The following is a 19,845-nucleotide window of genomic DNA, read 5'->3' on the forward strand; positions in this document are numbered from 1 at the left end:
ATTAGGCAAAATTTATCCTAAACCTTAAAAACACAAGTTCAAATCTTTAAGCATAAAATTATCCCCACCTTCAATTATGACTAACTACTGGCAAAATGCTTGTTTCACAGAATTTCTTTTACTTTCTCTTAACGAGATGAGAGGTTCTGGATTAAACCAAATACATGTCTCATCTTCATAGATTTTTGTTGAGAATTTCTTATACAAGTCAGATAATAGTAGCGGAGTGGTAGCAAATATGAAACTTTGGTTTTAGTAACATAAACATCATGACTTGAAAAAAGCAGTTTCATTCTGTAAGAAGGTGCTATTTTTATAGTAATTTTGAACATGTATTAATTGTGGGCCTTGGTCAGGCCTACAGAAGTGGTAGATGAGCCTTTTCTTCTCACAAATGAAATACATACTCTTACTGCACACACACCACCTCTCATAATATAGAAATCATCTTCCTGAAATACGATACCAGTCAATGGCAACCACTATGGAGGACGCAGTTTAACTATACAACCAGACAGTTGCACTTAAAGCTCTGAGCTTCTCAAATATTTGAACACCTACCAGGTTCTTGATGCAGTCTGAACGGAGCTCCCATAGCATAATGTGAAGTTAGTCACAGTTGGTCTGGTATCTGGCCAAAAATAGTTTGGAGGGTTTTCTTCAGCTAAACATTTTTCTGTAAAAATACATCAGCGTTAATGGTAAATTTCTTCATTGAATCATCTTCCAGTTCTTGTTCTCAGTTCATCAACCACTGTACAGCACAAAGCTGTCTTCAAATGAAATGCCTGGTTGTTATCTACAGAGCAGTGGTAATGGAGGGGTGCACAACAGGGGACAACATATACTGCTGGGGCTCAAGGGAAAGGATTGAACGTGCATGCTGCATCCACTTGTACTCCACCAGCCCCCACCTCCTCCCTCCCAAGGGAAGGGCAATCTCCAACTGGAAGAAGTTGAATGGGAAAAGATGAGAGCTATAAGGAGACTGATTAAGGGCAGCAGCTGGCAGGAGCACAAACAACAGGGTTGAGGAGTCGGGATGAGGGGCCTCGGAGGTCCAAAATGTCTCATTATAGCTCCAGCTGTAAATCATACTTCTTTATCCTCGAACTACCAGAGAAGCTGTCAGGAACTCTCCCAGCCTCTTTGATGCAGACAGCAAAACACTGACTAAAGCAATCTAGATAATGGTATTTGTATTAAAAGAGATATCTTGAGCACAGCTCTCTGAGATTAGTGGAACAATGAGGCTTAAATGGACAATTTAAAATCTGAGACAGTCATACCATTTGGAAATGTGTGATTATTTTAACACAGAAGATGCTTATTTGTGGACAAGCAAACAAAATCTGTTGTGTAACAAAGCTGAAAAATACTTACCCACTGGATCAACACTCACAGTATGAAGCTTATATCCTCCTTCCATGGTCCCATTATTATTTATGAGCTTCTGTCGGATGTCTTCCTCTTCTAAATTGATGTTGTTGGTAGAATTATAAACTAGAAGAGCCAAAACCCCAAAACTGCAAGGAAAATTATCCGAGTGTTTGAGTCAGAACAGCAGAGGCCAAATGTGTGGAAATAAAAATATCTGACAAACTCTGGTTTTCTGAGTATGGAACAATGTCACCAAGACAATGTTGCTCATTATCTGTGAATTAGTTTTTTTGTAAATGATTATTTTTGTATATATAGGGCCACAACAAGGAAGTACGGTTGGGAAACTTCATCCTCTAGTCACCGTTAAAGAAGCATCTCATCAAAAGAGCTAAGAAATGTTTTCAGAAGATTTAGATTATTTTAAAAGATATTAAAAGATGAAAGCATAAAGTTGTGAGTCCTAATTAAATTTAAAAGTCTGTTGGCTGACGGCTTAGGAACTTAAGAGCTGATTCATCTCACCTCACAAAACTTGTCAGGATGGGACAAGTCATTCTCCAGAGGGTCTATCTCTCCACTGACTACAGAGGAAGACTAGAAGATTAACAAAGAACAGATGCCTAACATTTAAATGTCTAAATTTTGATGGAGTGAAAAACACCCTGACACACTTCTGAAACTTGTAGTCCTAATTAGGAAAGTCTAGTTGCTCAGATGAGTAATTCAAGTTTGAGCAGTAATAGCTGTTTTGTACTGTAGCCCACTGCTACTTTCTTGGGCATAAGAAGTAGTTCAAAGTGCCCAAGTCTCTTTCCTGTGAGAGAAATAAAACAGTCCCCACCCTTGTCCAAAAACATAGCTTTTCTGGAAGGGAAATAATGAACAGAAAAGCAGTTCTAGCAGGACACAGGAAAGAAGCCCAGAGTGGAAGGCTCAGAAATTTCCTCCTGGGACACAGAAAACACACATTGGAGAAGAGAATATGTTGGTACCCAAGAGCATTGCTTGGCTCCGTCTAGTAGGAGGTGACGCCACCAAAGCATGGAACATTGGATCTCCATGGGAGCCAAAATGTGGAAAAAAGGAAAAAGCAAGCCTGCTTCAGGCTGTCTTCATCTTAGCCTTGCTCTTAGATACCCAGCACCCTGAATAAAGACAGACCTTTGCCGTGTGTGAGCAGTTCCTCGCAGCCTGGGAAGTGGCAGCACTGCCAGCACACATACAGTGAGCAGGGCACACACTGAACAGAGCTGCTTTCACCGGTGGCCCCCAGTGCAAGAAAGCAGCAGTGAGCTAAAGGGTCTTGCAGTCTACTTGAAGAAGTGTAGGAGGAAAAAATCTGTAAAGGCGCTGTATGGGAGAGGGCTAGTAGGGTTTTCAGGTACCCCTCCCTAGACAGACCAGGACTTCCATTCTCAAAAATCCTCCAGAAAGACATCCCCATGATAAGAGCTCAGAGTTGCACTTTCCAGAGATGCCTAGTCTGGTACAGTATAAAACTACAGGTTAGTGCACAGATGTTGCTCTTAGATGGCAGATTTAACCCTCTGAAAACTGAATGACTCCAACCACTAATTCTGAAGTACTCTCATCAGTGAAATGGCATTAAAAGAGCTGGCAGTAGAAAACAACCTCTCAGTCTAGGGAAAAAAATTTAAAAAGAAAAGCGAAGCCTAAGCCTCATAAAAAAATCACAAATGTGAACTAAATACTCCACACGTTTTATTGTTGCAGATGTAAAGAAATAAGTAAATAAATATACACAGTCACTGACTGGTGGGGGTTTTGTTTTTTTTTGTTGAACACCAGTACACTTTTCTTTTTTCTTGCCATATCCACTGTTCTACTGGTAACATGTTGCTGGAGAAGGAGATAAAAATGTGACTACCTGCTGGTTTGGCTTGTTTGTAACCCAGTGGATGCATTTAAGCAGAGAAATTCCAGCTATCCCTGGCCAGGTCACTCCTGCCCTGCTCCCAGAGATACTGAGTTCCTCCTAACATTCCTATGGTCTCTGTGGAGTGTTTAACATATGGAAATAGCCTCAGTAGGGTGGATGTGTATTAGCAGGCTTTTGGTGTATACCTCAGATATATTAAGAGGCACAATTTTATTATGGCATTTATTTTTAGCAGAAGCATGGAAATTGCCTATGGGATTGCCAATTCCTTCAGCCCTCCAGTACTTCAGCCCCAGAGTCTCCTGGCACTTAACCATCTTTCCTAAAAGATTCTGGCTTCACTCATCTATTCCCTTCACTTCAGAAGAGGAAAACTTAATATACTGATGCGACTCCCTACCTCAGCACTTTGGCTGAAAAACAGAAGTCATAAGTGAACAGTCACCAGCACTGCTATGCTTCCTATTGCAGGACTCCCAACTAATTAAAATGATATTTAGCACCCATAACATGTGGAGGGATAAAGGCAACAAAACAGAATGGATAATGATAGATGAGGTAGAACTGGTTACAGTTATCTTGAACAGTTATAAAGAAAAGAATTGATTACGAAGCACTGATAAAAATAATCTGTTAAACCACTTTGTTATTTGTTTTCTGAGAAACTCTTAGACCACAAGCCATGTATACTGTGTAACAAGAGTCTGTTCCATATTATGATGAAAACAATTTCTATAAACTTTTCAGAATGACTCATGCTAGCTTCCCAAAGTAAATAAATACCTTTTAACTTGACAGCTGACGCAATATGTGAAGCTGAGGGCTTCCTTCCACTTTTGTCACAGTCAGATCCCAGAGAGAAAACATTTTAATGGTGAAGAACAAAATTCTTGATTTGGGAAACAGTAGGCCTACACTCAAATAAATGGCAACACTGCCACGCTCTGCTGGTGTCACCAGATTTGCTACACCCAACTTTACATCTTCTATTGTGTGCCATATAAAAGCAGATAGATTCTCACAGCAGTAATCAATTGCAAATTACACATCACCTACAGTAACCTGTACTGCTAGTATTACTGCTGTCAATACCAAAAAAATGGACTGTGGTGTAGGTAAACACAGTGGGGATAAAGTATTTACGACTCTCTCCTCTCTGACTGAAATGGTGACAGCTGGAGGAAGCAGGAAAGCAGGGGAAGACCAGCGTCTATCCCACTTTCCCCTGGCCCGTTGAGCTAAACTGGTTCAGAGAGAGGAGTCTCCGAAGCTACATCCTCATCAGAGGCACAGGAGGCGGTGGGGGCGCCTGTGCTGCCATGGTGCGTACCACAAAGCCAGCTTTCTTCTCCAGCAGCGTGACTCAGAGCTATTCCAGGACAGTGTGCCTACACACAGGCTGTGGTCTTGCTGCTACGCGATGCAAGGAGCCTGAAGGAAGGATTAACAAACCATGTGAACTGTGCAACACAGACTGTCTCATACCTGAAGATATGTGGTTGATAATTAGCAATGCATATTTCTCCTCTCATTTCAGTTGTACTAGACAGGCTGAACTAATACTGAATTGCTGCAGTTGTCAGCCTGTTTAACAAATCACTATTAATTTCTTTCGTAGTTAATGTACCTTGATTTAAAGCATATAAAGAATCATTTTTAAAGCATCTAAGTAATCAGGGAATCTAAATTTCCACTAAAAGTCACTGGGAATTTCATTCCTATCTATCCTGGCATATTTTAAAAATTTTAAGATGTCAGCATTAAATTCTTTACCAATCTTGCTGTTATGTTGACTTTGAAGATGTGTAGCTATAACTCAAGACTGGCAGCACAGGTAGGCCTACACAGTCACCTGTAAACACTACTAACTTCTTCACATTAACTGAAGAGACAAAAAAAGAGATGACTATTGCATAAGTCACTCAGTGAAGATGTAATACAAACAGCAGACAAAATGTTAGAAAACACACAGAATAAGACAGAAAGAAATATGAAAGTAGAGGGAAATTAAAAGCATTCTGCAAAAGCATCTGAGTTGTGGACAAACTTTTACTTGAGGTGATTCTGACTGTGATACCATTAAAATGTTCAGAACAGAGAGAAAAAAATAGGACTAGGCATAATAGATACATTCAAAGTAATGCTAAGGATGAAGAGGTTCCCTTCTCAGCAGAAGGGGATGTTATAGAAAAACATAAAATCTGAGACTTCAGGACACAAATCTAAAAATTGCAGCTACTTTTTGGACTACTAAAAATAAAAGCATCCTAAACCTTCCTTTTAAGTTTAAAAAGTTGTTCAGCACTGGTCAAGACTGTCCCTTACGGCCTTCACTGAAGTTGAAGTCAGGGGTAGTAGAAGTTCGCCAGGACCAAGTTGTTCCTAAAACCTCACCAGTAGAAACCAGGAAAATTTTAAAAATAGGAATAGGCATCATAGATGTGTTCATTTATAATAAAAATAGCATTATTATTTCATAACAAATAATTTGAAGTCATCTACAAAGAATGAAAAAGCCCAATACTTTACTCGGTAAAGATTCTTAAGACTATAAAAGCAAAATTACACTGTTCTGATGTTGCTAACTCCTGTCTAAAACTATTACACAATCTTATCAGCTTAAGTTTTATCCAAGTGCATTAAATTTTTCATTAAGCAACACAGCACCCAAGAACACAGCATGCAGCAGCCTGAATCTGCCTCACTGACACTGGTGGCAAAACTCACACGGACTTCAAAAAAGCAGGACTAGGCATGGGCAGCTCTGATTTCCTGCTTTCCTCTTTATTTTCATTCCTAAGAGAAGGGATTTCTGTTTAAGTTTAGTGGTTTTTACACAGATTGCTACCACTGTGGTTTTTAATTTGGATGAGTTGTTTAACAGTACTAACGTTAATGTTGTTTCACATAGCAGAAGAAATTGAACACAGGAAATAGGCCAAAACTATGACAATCAAGTAGCAAAAGTTGGAGCAAACAATCTTATTTGTATGTTAAGAGGAGAAAAGGTTATGAATGAATTGGGGCCCAAATTCTCAAAATTGCTTGCAAAATAAAAGAAGAAAGGAGAAGCAGGGGAGCTGAGCTGCTTAATATAAAGACCAATTCTACTACTGAGGCAGCCCTATATAGTCATCTGAAAAGACCTACAATCCATAGGACTGTTCTGAGAAAAGCAGCAGCAGCAGTCATAGAAAGTTCTGACAAAGCTGCAGAGTCACAAAAGGCAAAGAATTAATGAAAGAAATGAAACACATTTATAGTTTATCTACATAAGATCCACAAATTGGCTTAATTTTCAAAAGTTAGTGCAAGATAAGGGGGGACAAAGAAACAGTTATGTCCATAGCCCATTCTGAACTCCTTTATTTTGAACAGCTGCTCTCTCATTAAGAGACAGAAACAGTATGACCAGAGGAAAAAATTAAACACAGACATAAAGTCAAGTATAGCTGTGATAAAATTCTGTCTATTAAAGTAGTTAATAATCTACCAAAGTGTTAGCTTGGTATACTGCTGTCACCCAGAGATCTCATGGTATTAAAGGTGCTGATAATAATATGCACTTTTGGACTTGGTACTCTGTTTGTCTCTCATCACCATGTACATAAACGCATAATAAGCACACTGTACTTTGGATTTCTGCAGCTCATAGAACACAGCAATGAAAGAGTGACAATCCACGTCCATATTTTTGTTTTGTTTTGCTCTTCTCCAGAATGTAGTACAGTTTAAAATATTTATTTGGAAAACACCTATTTTTAACGTACCAAAAAAAGACGGCTTCCTACCTCCCACTTCCAGCTTTTATTTCTTCTCTGAATCATTCTCCCTAACAATTCTTCCTCTTTCACTTGCAAGAAGACTAGGTGGGGAGATGAATAACATAAATTCCTTCATAAGGTAGCAGTGTGGCAAGTAAGGGTTGAAGCAAAGCAAAATGCATAGAAAACGCTGGGAAAGGTAGTTTTGCTGTTCTTTTTTTTTTTTTTACTGTTGCATAAAATACTAATCCAAAAGGTAAGGGAAAAAGATGTGATCTGAATGATAAGAATATGAACTCATGTAACGAGAGAGGAAACTTCTCAAAGAGCAATTTAAAGAATTATGATACTGCCCTAGAAATAAGAAGGCTATGGTCCAGTGGAAAATTCAGAAAAGAGAGATAAGGTTTAATGAGTTAGACTAACATGTCCACTTCTGTAAAAGACAAAGTTAAGGCCATGATATGTACGGGTTAGGTCTTAAATTTTAACTGTGGAGTGAAATTCTGTTCAGATGAACATGAAGGTAAATGGAATACGTACTTAAAAACAAAGGGAAGTAGTGGAATGTCTAAAACTGCAAGAGACTTATTCTTGACTACCCAAAATGGAGAAATAAGAAAATCTTTGGACAACTAGTCACAGAAATAATTTATGGGAATATTTAACTAATAAGAACTGTATGAAATCACACTGTGAGCAAGTTACATACAAGAATTCAGCCATAACATTTCAGCGCATCACCTGAGTAGTGAGAAATTAACATTACTTCCATCAGAGATTAAAAACTTCCAACCTGTAACCTGCTAATTTTTTATACCCCAAAATGTTATTCTGGTGTCTTGTAGGATTTCCTTAGAATCCTACCCAGGACAAATCCAAGAAAGTGGAAAACCTAATGAAGTATCTTGAAAACAATGATTGGGCAATAGTAGGAAAAAAAGTTTGCTTTTTGGATCTTCAGAAATTCAAGAGATTTCTTCCTCGCAAAATCTAGAAACAGCTGTGTGAACCTCAAAGAACTGGAAACCTGGTGACTATACCCAGGAACAGTGAAGACCACTGAGAAGCTGATACTTCTTTTGTTTCAGAAGGGAAGCAATGTACAACAATAGACATATATTCAGAAGACCTAAAGGCGGGAGAACAACAACTTTTCCCAAAGTTTCTCCTATAAGAGGTAAATGATGCATGATAACATACGCAAGACTTGAAAAACACATGAAAAAATGGCAAAAAATCCTGCATATATGTATTTCTATATATGTATATGCACAATGTGTAAAAAGTGTCATTTTTGTTAGTCATATATCAAGCAGCTCAATTAAATTTTTAATTATCCCTGTGTTACCCCAATTGTGTTGCTAGGTTGGGCAGAAACTTGACTCCTCTTTTTTTTTTTTATTTTCTAAGAAAACATGAACAGCATAACGATCCTGATTATTTGGAGAACAGTAACATTTTGTGTGACATGATTAGCATTTATACTAAATTATTCAGAATGATGACAAAATGCCATTTGGCCTTGACACAAAGTGCACTAGAGCCCATGAAAAGACTAGTTTCTCAATAGACCAGGCCTCCCTTGAAAAACTTTATAATGTATTATGAACATGCAATTCCATTGCCTCTGAAATTATATATGATGAACAAAGTAAATAGGAATGGGGTTAATTTCCCATAACAGTGATACATTATCAGAAGTAATTTAGTGCCACATTCACTGTATGTCAGAAAGGAAAGGGAAAAGGAAAGGGAAAGAGAAAAGGAAAGGGAATTATTAGAATAATTTCTCTCTCTTCACCTCCTTTGTTATATAGACCAGGAAGCAGAAACAAAATGCAGAGGACAGGATGGTGGGAAGGTCAGACAAGAAGAAATCAGGTGTGCATACGGGAGAACAGATGCTTACAAGCTGGGCTCCTAGCCTCGTAAAAGATGCAGGAGTAAGGATGGGGAAAGGTTTACATTCCTCAGCAGTCTTGGATTTTTGGTAAGACCTGAGGCATGGTCTCCACTTAAAAGGTTTTGTTGGCATAACGGTATCATTTAGAAGTGTGAAAAAAACATCCCACCCACATCACTACACCCTACTGTAAATGTAGGTCAAGCAGCAAAATAGCCCATTCAGAGACTGGGTTTACACTACACCAGTTAAATGGTTTTGCCAATAAAAGCTGTCTTTCTGCTGTGGGTGTGGATGTGTTGGAAGGAGATAGTACCTTCTACAAATCCTTTCACATCTAGGTAAACTCTGTAGAAAAGTGGAAACATCAGTACCTACTTCCTGATGGTGAACTGGGAATACTGGGCTATCTCTGAAATTAAAAAGCCCGGCTGTTATCACAGCAGTTTTTAAAAGTCAGCAGTTAAAAGTCCTTTCCTTTGGGACTTTTGCCTACACAGCAAACAGATATATCCCATACCCACTTGTTGTCCTATGCTTTGTTTTCCTCTCCTTAATTTGGTCCTAAGATTCACTCCCTCCCCATATATCCCTTAGAAATCAGGCTGCTGCTTTCAAAGAAATCCCCTGAGGCCCAATTTTCAGGGGGTGTGACCCATCTAACTTTCTTTGGCTGCTTTTGAGGCTGTCCCAGCACCAGTGCCTCCAAGCCCAGCAGAAGTCAGGAAATGAGAGCATATGGTAAATAGTTTAACTCACACTAGTTTGGCTTTCAATTCTAGCATGATTTTTCAGTGTTTTGCAGTTTTGCATCTAGTAAGATGTCTGTTAACTCAAAAGGCTCTGGTTCAAGAGAATAAATGCAGTGACAGTGGATAGATACCAGTGTACCAAAGCTTGTTGCTACAGAAAGCTGGGTGTGCCATATAATGTATATATGATATGTCTATTCAGTTCTGTGACAGATGAAACCTGAGCTCTGAAGAAAGGATCTGTTAAGGTTTAAAGCTCAGCAGGTTTAAACCAAACCAAACACGATAACCAGTATTAGATTTCTGAGCACATCCAGAGCACTCAGCTCACCAGCAGTCATATATTACAGACTGGCAGCATATGCCCAATAATAGACAATGAATCCAGTAACAGACAGTAAAGCCTGTTGTAAAGCCACTTGTAATAGCAGCTGTTGACTCTATCAAGAAAATGTCTTTTAAAATGTTACCTTTTAATACTTCTTTTTTCTCTTACTCCCTCTTTCACGGAGCCAGGGTGGATACTATAAAAACAAAACAAAACAAAACAAAAATTAATTAGGGTGAGTTAATTCTCAAAAGGAATACAGCATAAACATCTTCCCCCTTCATTTACCTGATATTGACCACATACACAGTGTAATTCCAGTTCTGGAAAGTACGGTTTAGCTGAAAAACAGGAAGACATTGATGACATGAATGGTGAGATGTTAATGAGGCTCTTTGTTGCTTAATACAGAGTTAGAATTTCACCCTTCTCCCCCTTGAGAAATCCCTTCAGTTTTTCAAGGCAAAGAGGACATTCTCCCATTTCAGTGAGGTGATTGTTATATTAGATGTACAACTGGTAGTGAGAGATGTGGGCTTTTTTACTGACAGAAGGAATTTCTATAAGGTCATGACACACTGAATAGGTGAGTGCACAGGATGCTGAACTTTTCCTTTTCTCCCTCTCCACCTCATCTTAAATTCTCAGAAACACTTTGATTAGAAAAGATTTACTCACAAAAACTACAGGGTCAATTTTCACCTAAAAGTCTACAACCTTATGATGATCTTTTTTTCAGACTTTTGTACTATTTATTCTGAGTGGGCAATGGCTGCTCAGTTTTCCCCTGGGAGACACTTTTGCATACTCTGCTAGGGCCAAGTGACACCCTTCTAGATCCTTTGGCTCACGCACCTATGTACTTTGCCTGGCTACTGCTGCTAAGAGAACAACCCTGGCAGGTGTGGATGGCTACATTTCTGGTTTGTAGATGATTACAGGTGTTTTTGAAAGCTGAAAGCCTCCAGGTTTATTGAAAAAAAAAAAAGAATAATTGCCATCCATTTATGGCATCATATTTTCATGTAAGTAGCTGGTATAAAGACTACTTACAAATTGTGTGAGTGCCACTATGTGAACTGTCAAAAAGGACAAAGAATACCTGTGTTCACACAGGAGTAACTTTCAGAGGCAGGAACTTCAGGAATCCCCCACCCAGAGGGCCCAGAAAGGAGCTCATGTCTGCTAAAATGGTCTGAAAAACCAGGGGCTACTAAAAACCCCAATAACTGACCCATGGTGAAAGACTTCTTAAGTAGAGAATACTAAGGTAAATTGGAGAAGTGTATTGCCTCACACAAATGAACACTGCCTGTTTTTTTTATTATTTCTATCACAATATAACTTCAAAACCACATTAATATTAATATTCATATAGGTAATCACACAGGAAAGAAGACTTAACTTACCCATTCTGCAACCACATCATGTACTTTCGATACTGAGTTGGAGTTGGAACTAAAGACTGTTATAGATATTCTGTAGAATAGCCCACCTGTCCATTAAAAACAGCATTATAATGTTAGAAACTGAGCAAATTTACCTTTTTAATAAAGAGACTTTAGTTTCATGATGGATATGAAGATTGGGTTGAGCCCCAGATACAAGGACTCCTCAAGCTCTTGTTGGCATTGTACAAGTTTGGAGTGAACAAGCCCTGCAAGCTTGGGCCCATTTTCACTAGTCCTGTTGAATTAGAGAAGAATCCCACCCCCCTCCATATTTTTAGAGACAACTGAAATGTGACACAAAAACTCACAAACAATGTATGTATAAGTAGTATTTTGCATATGCCTTTAATGTGGTGTGTAAAAGTAAGATCACAAAAGTGTCATGATTTTAAAAAATACTCGTAATTACTGAAGTCTGCAACACAGATAAATTCTGTTCTCAGTCATATTGCTATAATCCAGAACTCAACCACTGCAGGTTAGACTTAAAACTTTATGAGAGCACACAAAGCTCATCAATTGAAAGTAACAAGATAACTGGGGACAGAACTAGGTGGGAGAAGGGATATTCAGTTATTTTCACTGCACAGTCTTTGCCCTCAGGCCTGGCGATGGCCAGAGAGTAGAAAAACCCACACTAGCTTTACAAAACTGGCAGCTGAACAAACCATCTTTCAGTCACAAAATGTGTAACACTTGGCTTGGAGCAATTTTATATTCTGTAAAATTGTTTTGAAATGGTACTGGGTAAATATAAATGGTCTTTAAGTTCATGAGTAGGCAGCATTACAAGATTTCACATCTAATAAATAACAGCAAATCATCTCATAGCTATGCTCTGTGTTAAAAGTCTGTACTTTTCACAAGTCAAATTTTCTTCATTAAGACACTAAAAATTCTGTACACTCTAGTTCAATAAAATTTCCCAGGATGTGGGGGAGGTTTAAGAGCTTCTGGATCAATTCACTTGCATGTATGTGCACATGTGGCATTGCTTTGTTTAGGGCTGTTACCAAATGAAGCTGTGGGTCTTGATCACAGATACATCTATTTATGTAAATCTTACAGAGACACTACGTAGAACAGAACAGCTCATGACAACAATTACACAGAAATGCCTTTCTGTCTCTGGATGTAGAGGAACTGCTCTATCTTTCTGTGTCTAAATAAAAGACCTTTTATTGCAGGTGGAAGAAATTTCATCATTTTACAATTTCATAGATAACAATTTTACAGGAGCTTGAAACAAAAGTATTTGGAAAAAAATCTTAAGTCAGTATATTCCAATTTAATTGGTTACTATCCTATTCATGAGCTGGCTTGAGTATTGTTCTTTCTTTTCATTATAGAATTGATCATATGATCAGCGAAACTAGTATGAAAATTCCTCTGTGATAAAATAGTAAAGAAACAATTTCTTGCAGAAAGATGGTTTGCCAGTTACCTTCTTTGGTAAGCTATGATTAAATTTTAGAGATGAGTAGAATGAACTTGCTTGCTTTTTGATTTATTGTCTTTTTTTCCTCCCTTAACTCAGCAGACACACAAATTTAGTGTGCAGTTTAATCTGAAAATGTATTTTAGTTTGTTATTATTACTGTGATAGTTTCAAATAAAATAGAGAAAAAAGTCTTTGGAAGTAGAAAATTAGACTGGCCAAGTTGAAACCACTTGCAAGACCTGGATCTCATTTATATGTATATATCTCTGTATATACATATATTTGATTTCATATGTATAATGTACCTTTTATATGTGCTATGCAGATACACACATACAGAAAGTGTGCATTATATATATTCTCACACATTCATGTATAATCATATATATAATTATATCATTATTTATGTAATTATGTATATGGACAAAATCACCTTAATATAGGAATATGCAAAGTATTTTAAAAATCAAACTAGTAACTACAAACTAGTCAACAGCTTCAAGATCTCCACCAGATGGTGACCCAAAGCATGTTTTAATGAAGCAAAAAAGAACAAGAACAAAGAACTAATCTACGTTTTTAAACACTCTCAGGAGACTGCAGTGGCTGATAGTGAAAACTAAAAATGATTTCTCGCTCTCCAAATTAAACAGTGGAAATCCCACCTCAAAATGTTGAATGAAAAAAAAATATTTTTATGGGCAGAAAATTGATGAAAAGTAGCCAAAGACAATTTGAAAAAAGGGGAAAAAAGAACCTGGAAAAACAATTCTCCCCACTCCCACCACCAACTATAAAAATATAATGATCAATGAAATACCAGGACTGTTTCTTCTTAATTCTATTAGGAAAATTATCCAAAAGTTTCTTTTGGAAAATCTTTGCTTTTCAAAAGTTAAATCCTCAAAAATATATTAGTAAGTGAAAAACATTCATATAATCTCAAACAATAAAATGGCATAAAATGTATATTAAATACATGGCAACCCAAGATATTACCCTCACAGTCTCATGAGAGCTGTCTTAGAGAAGTACACAAAAATTAGAAATCACACATTAACGGTTTACTATCGCTAAGATGTTACAAATTCCCTTCTACTGTAATTCAACTACTATTACAAATTTTTTTCATATGCTAAATGGATCTATATCTAAAGGTTGAAAGCCAGCTACTTCTATGTTCAGTCTACCAACTGACTATCTAATAGATAAGATGATCTGTTTTTTTTCTACATCTAACTTAATGGCTTGACATACTGTAGTTGACCTCAGGTTGACACAGGCAGCCCAGCTCAGTGAAGGAGTAACATAAACAAGATAAAAAGACTGCAGAAGAGTTAGTAAAATGATTCACTGGTGGGTAAAGGGTGGTATTTTGGCTTGTCTCAGATGGTAAATTTGTCAAGGAATGAACATGTGCCAAAACTGATGGCTGATGGTATGTTACAGAAGAAACCGTCATTTGGGACTGCGTGAAAGAGTGATGGATTGCTGCTGCAGGTGACGTCAGAGTGCCCTTCAAGATGCTCTCTTTGTGCTGAATAATAACTCCACTGTATGAAGATGGCAAAGGTATCACATCATTCATTACTGCAGTTCTTGATGACTCCAAAATAGAAGAGAGATTTGCAAAATGTCTGTAATCAGCATTTTCAAAATCCAAGGCATGAGTACTAACAATATTCATAGAAGACATTCCTTCTCTGTGCTTGCTAAAGGATCCATATGTCTCCCCTTCTGAATCCCATTTGGAAAGCCTCAATATGTTCGTTGATGTCAGAACAGCAGAATTCATTATGTCTTCATTATCACCAATGATTTCTTGTTCTACTGTCCATAGAGAGTATCTCAGACTGTCCCCTTGATTTTCAACAGAGTTTTGTCCTACACTTAGATGATTTCTCGGTGTTACTGTTCTTGGCAAGTTTAATTCTGCTACATTCCACTGAGGGATCGGGGTTGGATAAATTATATCAAGATTGTTCTGAAAATTTTGTGGGAGTGGAGGTGTGGAGTAGCTGTTAGGAGGTAAACTGACTCTGAATTTTGAGTCTGAATGAAGAAGGTGCCTTAATTCCAAAGATAATGTCATTGGAAGGAAGTCAGAACTCATCACACTGATGCTTTTTAAAAAAACACCTGCATCTATTTGCATTTTACTTCTTGCTTTATCGATAGTATTTGTTACAGCATCATTCGCTGAAAGACTTTGAGACTGCGGTGATCCAAGTGTTCTTGTACTGTTTACCAAACTCTTAACTGGTGTATTGATCAAGAAAGCAGTTTGGTTATCCCTTGAACGTGAAGGCTGGGTTCCTGAATGTGTTGGAAGGACAGAAACAAGCTGCTGCCTATTGTTTAGGAAGGTCATGTTGATTTGATCACTTACTATATCAGTTCCAACTTGCATGTGCAAACTATCAAATATAATTAATTTTTCTGTGGAGTTTTCAAGTACCTTATCAAAGGGACTGACCTGTACCCATATAGAGGGTTGACTCAAATGTGCTTCCAGGGAAGGGAAAGGAAAATTGAAATAAAATTCACTGTTGGAAGACACGCTTAGGTTTGCAAAGTTCACTGTTGACTGCAACTGCGAGGTCCTGCCATTACTTTCTGAAATTCTCTTTGAAAGGCCTGGAATAAACGAACTAAAGATTCGTGTTTCCAAAGCTGATGCATGACTAGAGAAGTTCATTTCTTCAGCCCTGAGACCTAATAATCTAATGGCAGATGTTTGTTCAGAGATACTGTCAGACTTGGCAGGTGAAATAATGGATGGCAATCTCTCTGTTGGGGAAGAAAGCAGTTTATTAAATGAGAGCCACCAGTTTTCTGATGGCTCCTCGGGAAAAACCTGAGATGCTTCTTTCAAATGATAGGAAACAGTCCAGAAACCTGCTGTTAAAGAAGGGGAAATATCTACATATTTTGCTGGAAAATCCAAGTAACCAGAGTCCCAGGAGCTGCCAACTCTATTCATGTTCTCTGGCTCTAATATGGAAAAAGCTGACTCTTCATTTTCATTATTATAATGAAATGCATGTAAATTGTCTTCCAGTACTCCATTTCTGAGGGTCTCACTTGGCTTTTGAAAATACACTGAATGTTTTAAATAATGAGACCAGTAATTGCTATTAGATATAAATATGCTGTCACTTTCCAAATGTCTGTCTGTCAACAATTGTTCATAAACAGGCAGGGTCGTTACAACATGCTTAAATCCTGAGCTTGTCCAGCCTGTTCCTACCACAAGTGATGAAAATGTTAGTAGTTCTCTACTGTGTCCTAGGACTGAATTTGTCAGTTGGATATCAGGCATAAATTTTGTGTATGTTTTTTTCATGTTTTGAAAAAAAGTTGTTGGGTTTGCACATGGAGTCTCCACAGAGGTTAAATTTGTAATGTCTCCTGAATGATGTTCCTTAATGTGCACAGATCTTCTAAACTGAAATTCACTGTTTGCTGCTAGCATAGAAAAAGTTTTCCTATCAGCATTGCCTTCTGCAATTTCTAGGTAAAAATTTTCAGGTGCAAAGTCTAGCAAATCTAGCCTGCTTTTTTGGAATGATGATTTCTCCTCTGTAGGTGATATAGATAAGCTAGAAAGAGAATGATGTCTGTCTTCTTGAATATCAGAGATGATACGATGGTGAAATACAGTCTCACTCCACCAACTCACAGGGTCCAAGATGTTGCTTATATGCATAAAACTGGTTGCACTGCTGTTGGAGGATGATATCCATACAGTTTCTTTTTTGTGTTTATAAGCAGTGCTGCTGCTGCTAATGGAAGAGTGAAACGCTGACTCAGAGTCAGAATGATATAGCCCATCTGCCAAAGTCCGTGCTAGCTCTGTATTAGGACTTCTGCTTTGAAGAACAGGAACTGCTGCATTCACAGAAGGTTCTGTAACAGCATCTGCTGCATCAGAAGTGCCACGAAATGAACTTCTAGAATCATTCAAAATATTTTCATTTCGTAACTGATTCACCACAGTATTATCTAGGTCATTTTTTTCTGTAAAAGCAGCCAAGGTATCATTGCTGGTCTCCTCAGAAGCAGCTGATGTGGACATAGTTGGAAGAAACAAGCTGTATGTGTTTTTTCTCTCTGGGTTCTCATCTGCTGAGCTTTTACTGAAATGGAGAGGCCTTTGTTTCACTGGCCAAATAATTGGGGTTGAGATAATCCCTATGGTTTTGATACCTTCTATCTTTGACTCTTGCTGCCTCTGTGGTCGTGAATGGGAGGATTCAGGTGAATTTCTCTTCATTCTGAAGATAACTGTAGCAGGAAGTCTGAATTCCTGCAGGTCTGTGTGTAGTAAGCCACATAGTTAATGGATTAAAGAAAATATATGCAACTTAACTGTCTGTTCTTGGCTGTCTGCTCTTGGTCTAAAAATCAACTTACCAAGAGTGGAAAATGACGCCAGTTAGCTGAGTGAAAGTTTAATTTGCTTCTACTGTAAATGAATTTGGCTTATTTTTCTTAGTCCTTCCACTTTCTCTTGGGAGTTTCAAAGCCAAAGACATGACTTAATTGACCACTTTTATTCACACTAACATTAATAAGGCATTCAGTTCCTTCTGTACTTACAAAAATCAGAGTTAACTGCTCATGGTGAACATAGAGTGAGTGGCTCCACAAAAAGGAAAAAGCACAATTTGGAAGAAATTTTCAGTATTTTCTTCTTAATTCTACAGCTTAGTAAATCCAAACAGGCTGAATTCAGTAAATTCTTTCACATTGTCTACTGTACTTCCTGATTGCCAATGTACAAGAAACGATTTGCCAAGAGAAAAAATACTCCAAGAATTTTAAATCCTACAGTAAGAACTGACGCATTTGGGGAAAAAAATCAACAAACAAACCCACAACAACCCCCCAGATTCTAATTCATTTCTGTGGAGCACATTGAAAAAATAAATCTTTATGAAAGATATCTTTAAGCCTCAGAAATCTATCTCTGTGTTGTTAATAATGTTTAACAACTATCTTTAACAAACTAATAAATATTTTAGCAGCACCTCACAAAATGATGCTCCGTCTCTAGGAGACAATGATATCATAGAATTTGAGAAAACCTCAAAAGAAATCCCTGCTTTTTTCCTGTGCTAATAATAGGCTCATTTACTACCTTATTTTTTCCCTTAATCTTTCTAAATGAAAAGTAAATGACATCTGATACTGTCAACATTTTCCCTAGTAAAGTCTGATCCAGCTCTTCTTGAAGTCAGTGGAAAGATTCCTGTTGACTCAGTGGAAGTGGCTTTGCTCCATAGGAACGATTCCACTTGGCTCCTGCACCTGACTAGTGAGGAACGGACAATCCCAGCATACTACCACCCCAGCTGCACAAGCGGGAGCTACACAGTGCCTCATAATCTGCATCCTTAAAACATTTCAATAGCATGGTTCTTTTTGGACCCTTTTTAAAAATCCCTCTCCCTTCCCTCATTCTTTGCATGGGTAAATACAACAGGTGAGTGACACAAAGTGAGTCCCTTTCGTACAAGAGCCAGGTAAACATGATACAAATAAAAACCAAGTTTGGTTCTGTTCTTATTTACACCATTCTTACATGATCCAGTGAAATTACTGCTGATTTATTTCAGTGTAAATGAGATCAGAACCGAGACATGACCCTTGACATTATGATAGTATGAAAAACACACCTTAAAATACAATAAATTTGCTCTAGACACAGTACAAGGAAAAATGTAACACAGGATTTCTTACCATTGTTTGGCTTATCGTTTCTATTAGTATCAGGCATGTTAGTGGTGACAGTGGGTGGTGTAGGAGTAGTAGCATTTACAGTAGCTGGTAATAAAGATGAGAAAGAGGTGAACTTGAATGAAATATGAATGTTAATAAGGTAAGACAAAATGGGAAAAACGCATGACAATGTAAAATGAAACCATTTACACACAATGCCATAAATGTTAAATAAACATTATTTTTTCTGCACAAAGTGATGAATGGATATGAACTGAGGTCCCAATCCTGCAACCTTCAGTTCCACTGACTTCAGTGGGAGTTTTGCCAGTGTAAGTTTTGCAAGATCAGTCCTGTACTGCTTTCATAAACTCAAAATCCTCTTATGAGAGCTTCAGATCCAAACAGCTGTGCAAAGACCAGAAAATAGATCTTGTAAGTTCTAAGATGCATGCACTTAGAATATTGCTTGCGAAAAGAATAACTGTCCCTACTCAGGGACTGAAGATGACAAACAAATGCAAAACTAAAATGCCCATGTAAGGATTCAGTTAACTCCACTGAACTCCATACAATGAAGAGAATTAAAATCAGCCTTGGAATAATAGAAGTGGAATATGTATTCTGAAAGCTTCATGTAGGATCTCAGCTGTACTGTTCTCACTGACACTAACAGGAGTCACCCCACACATCCCTGGCAAATGTTTCCGAGGAGAACCAGCTAGAACACTTTTCAAAATCAGAGTGAGGAGCCAAAACTGCAAATTTTCCCCACAGCAGACTGGGAGGGTATACATGCTAGAGGAATCCAAAAGATCATGCCACTAAATTTTCTAATAATAGTTTAAAAAATAATTTATCTAGCAATTTCCAGGGAATGCAAATATGACATTTATTTTTTTCCTGAAAACTCTTTTTAAAATCTGAAGTTTGGTGCAGTATAATCTCACAGTGTTAAATGGTTGTTGCAGATTTTGACCAAGAACCAACCTGGAAAGTTAAGCAAGTGTATTTTAGGGAAGAAATTGTATTTCTGATTTTTTGTGAGGTTGTTTTAGCTAGTGTTTTGAGTCTGAAATTCATAAACTTAGGTCTCATCTTAAGGAGTAGGTTCATGTTCAGGTTTCAGTGAAAAAAGAAACTTAGAGAAAGAAGGAGGAGTTGGACACTGCAGCAAACAGGTTCTAACTAGGAAA

At 37.7% G+C, this 19,845-nt stretch overlaps 1 protein-coding gene across 2 annotated transcripts in view; it reads right to left on the minus strand.

The window, feature by feature from the left end:
• Positions 1 to 19,845, minus strand: part of ADGRG6 (adhesion G protein-coupled receptor G6) — a 113,721-nt gene that overhangs the window by 36,256 nt on the left and 57,620 nt on the right. The window contains exons 6-11 of one of the 2 annotated variants that reach the window (XM_074818913.1): positions 18,671 to 18,754; positions 11,443 to 11,528; positions 10,322 to 10,374; positions 10,176 to 10,229; positions 1,384 to 1,526; positions 562 to 676 (exon numbers count right to left, since the gene is read on the minus strand). In XM_074818913.1, coding sequence (XP_074675014.1) covers positions 562 to 676; positions 1,384 to 1,526; positions 10,176 to 10,229; positions 10,322 to 10,374; positions 11,443 to 11,528; positions 18,671 to 18,754 — 535 coding nt within the window. The remainder of the gene's footprint in view (positions 1 to 561; positions 677 to 1,383; positions 1,527 to 10,175; positions 10,230 to 10,321; positions 10,375 to 11,442; positions 11,529 to 18,670; positions 18,755 to 19,845) is intronic. The other variant, XM_074818914.1, reaches the window with a different exon arrangement.

Source organism: Strix aluco, chromosome 3 (assembly GCF_031877795.1).
Source record: "Strix aluco isolate bStrAlu1 chromosome 3, bStrAlu1.hap1, whole genome shotgun sequence".
NCBI lineage: Eukaryota > Metazoa > Chordata > Aves > Strigiformes > Strigidae > Strix > Strix aluco.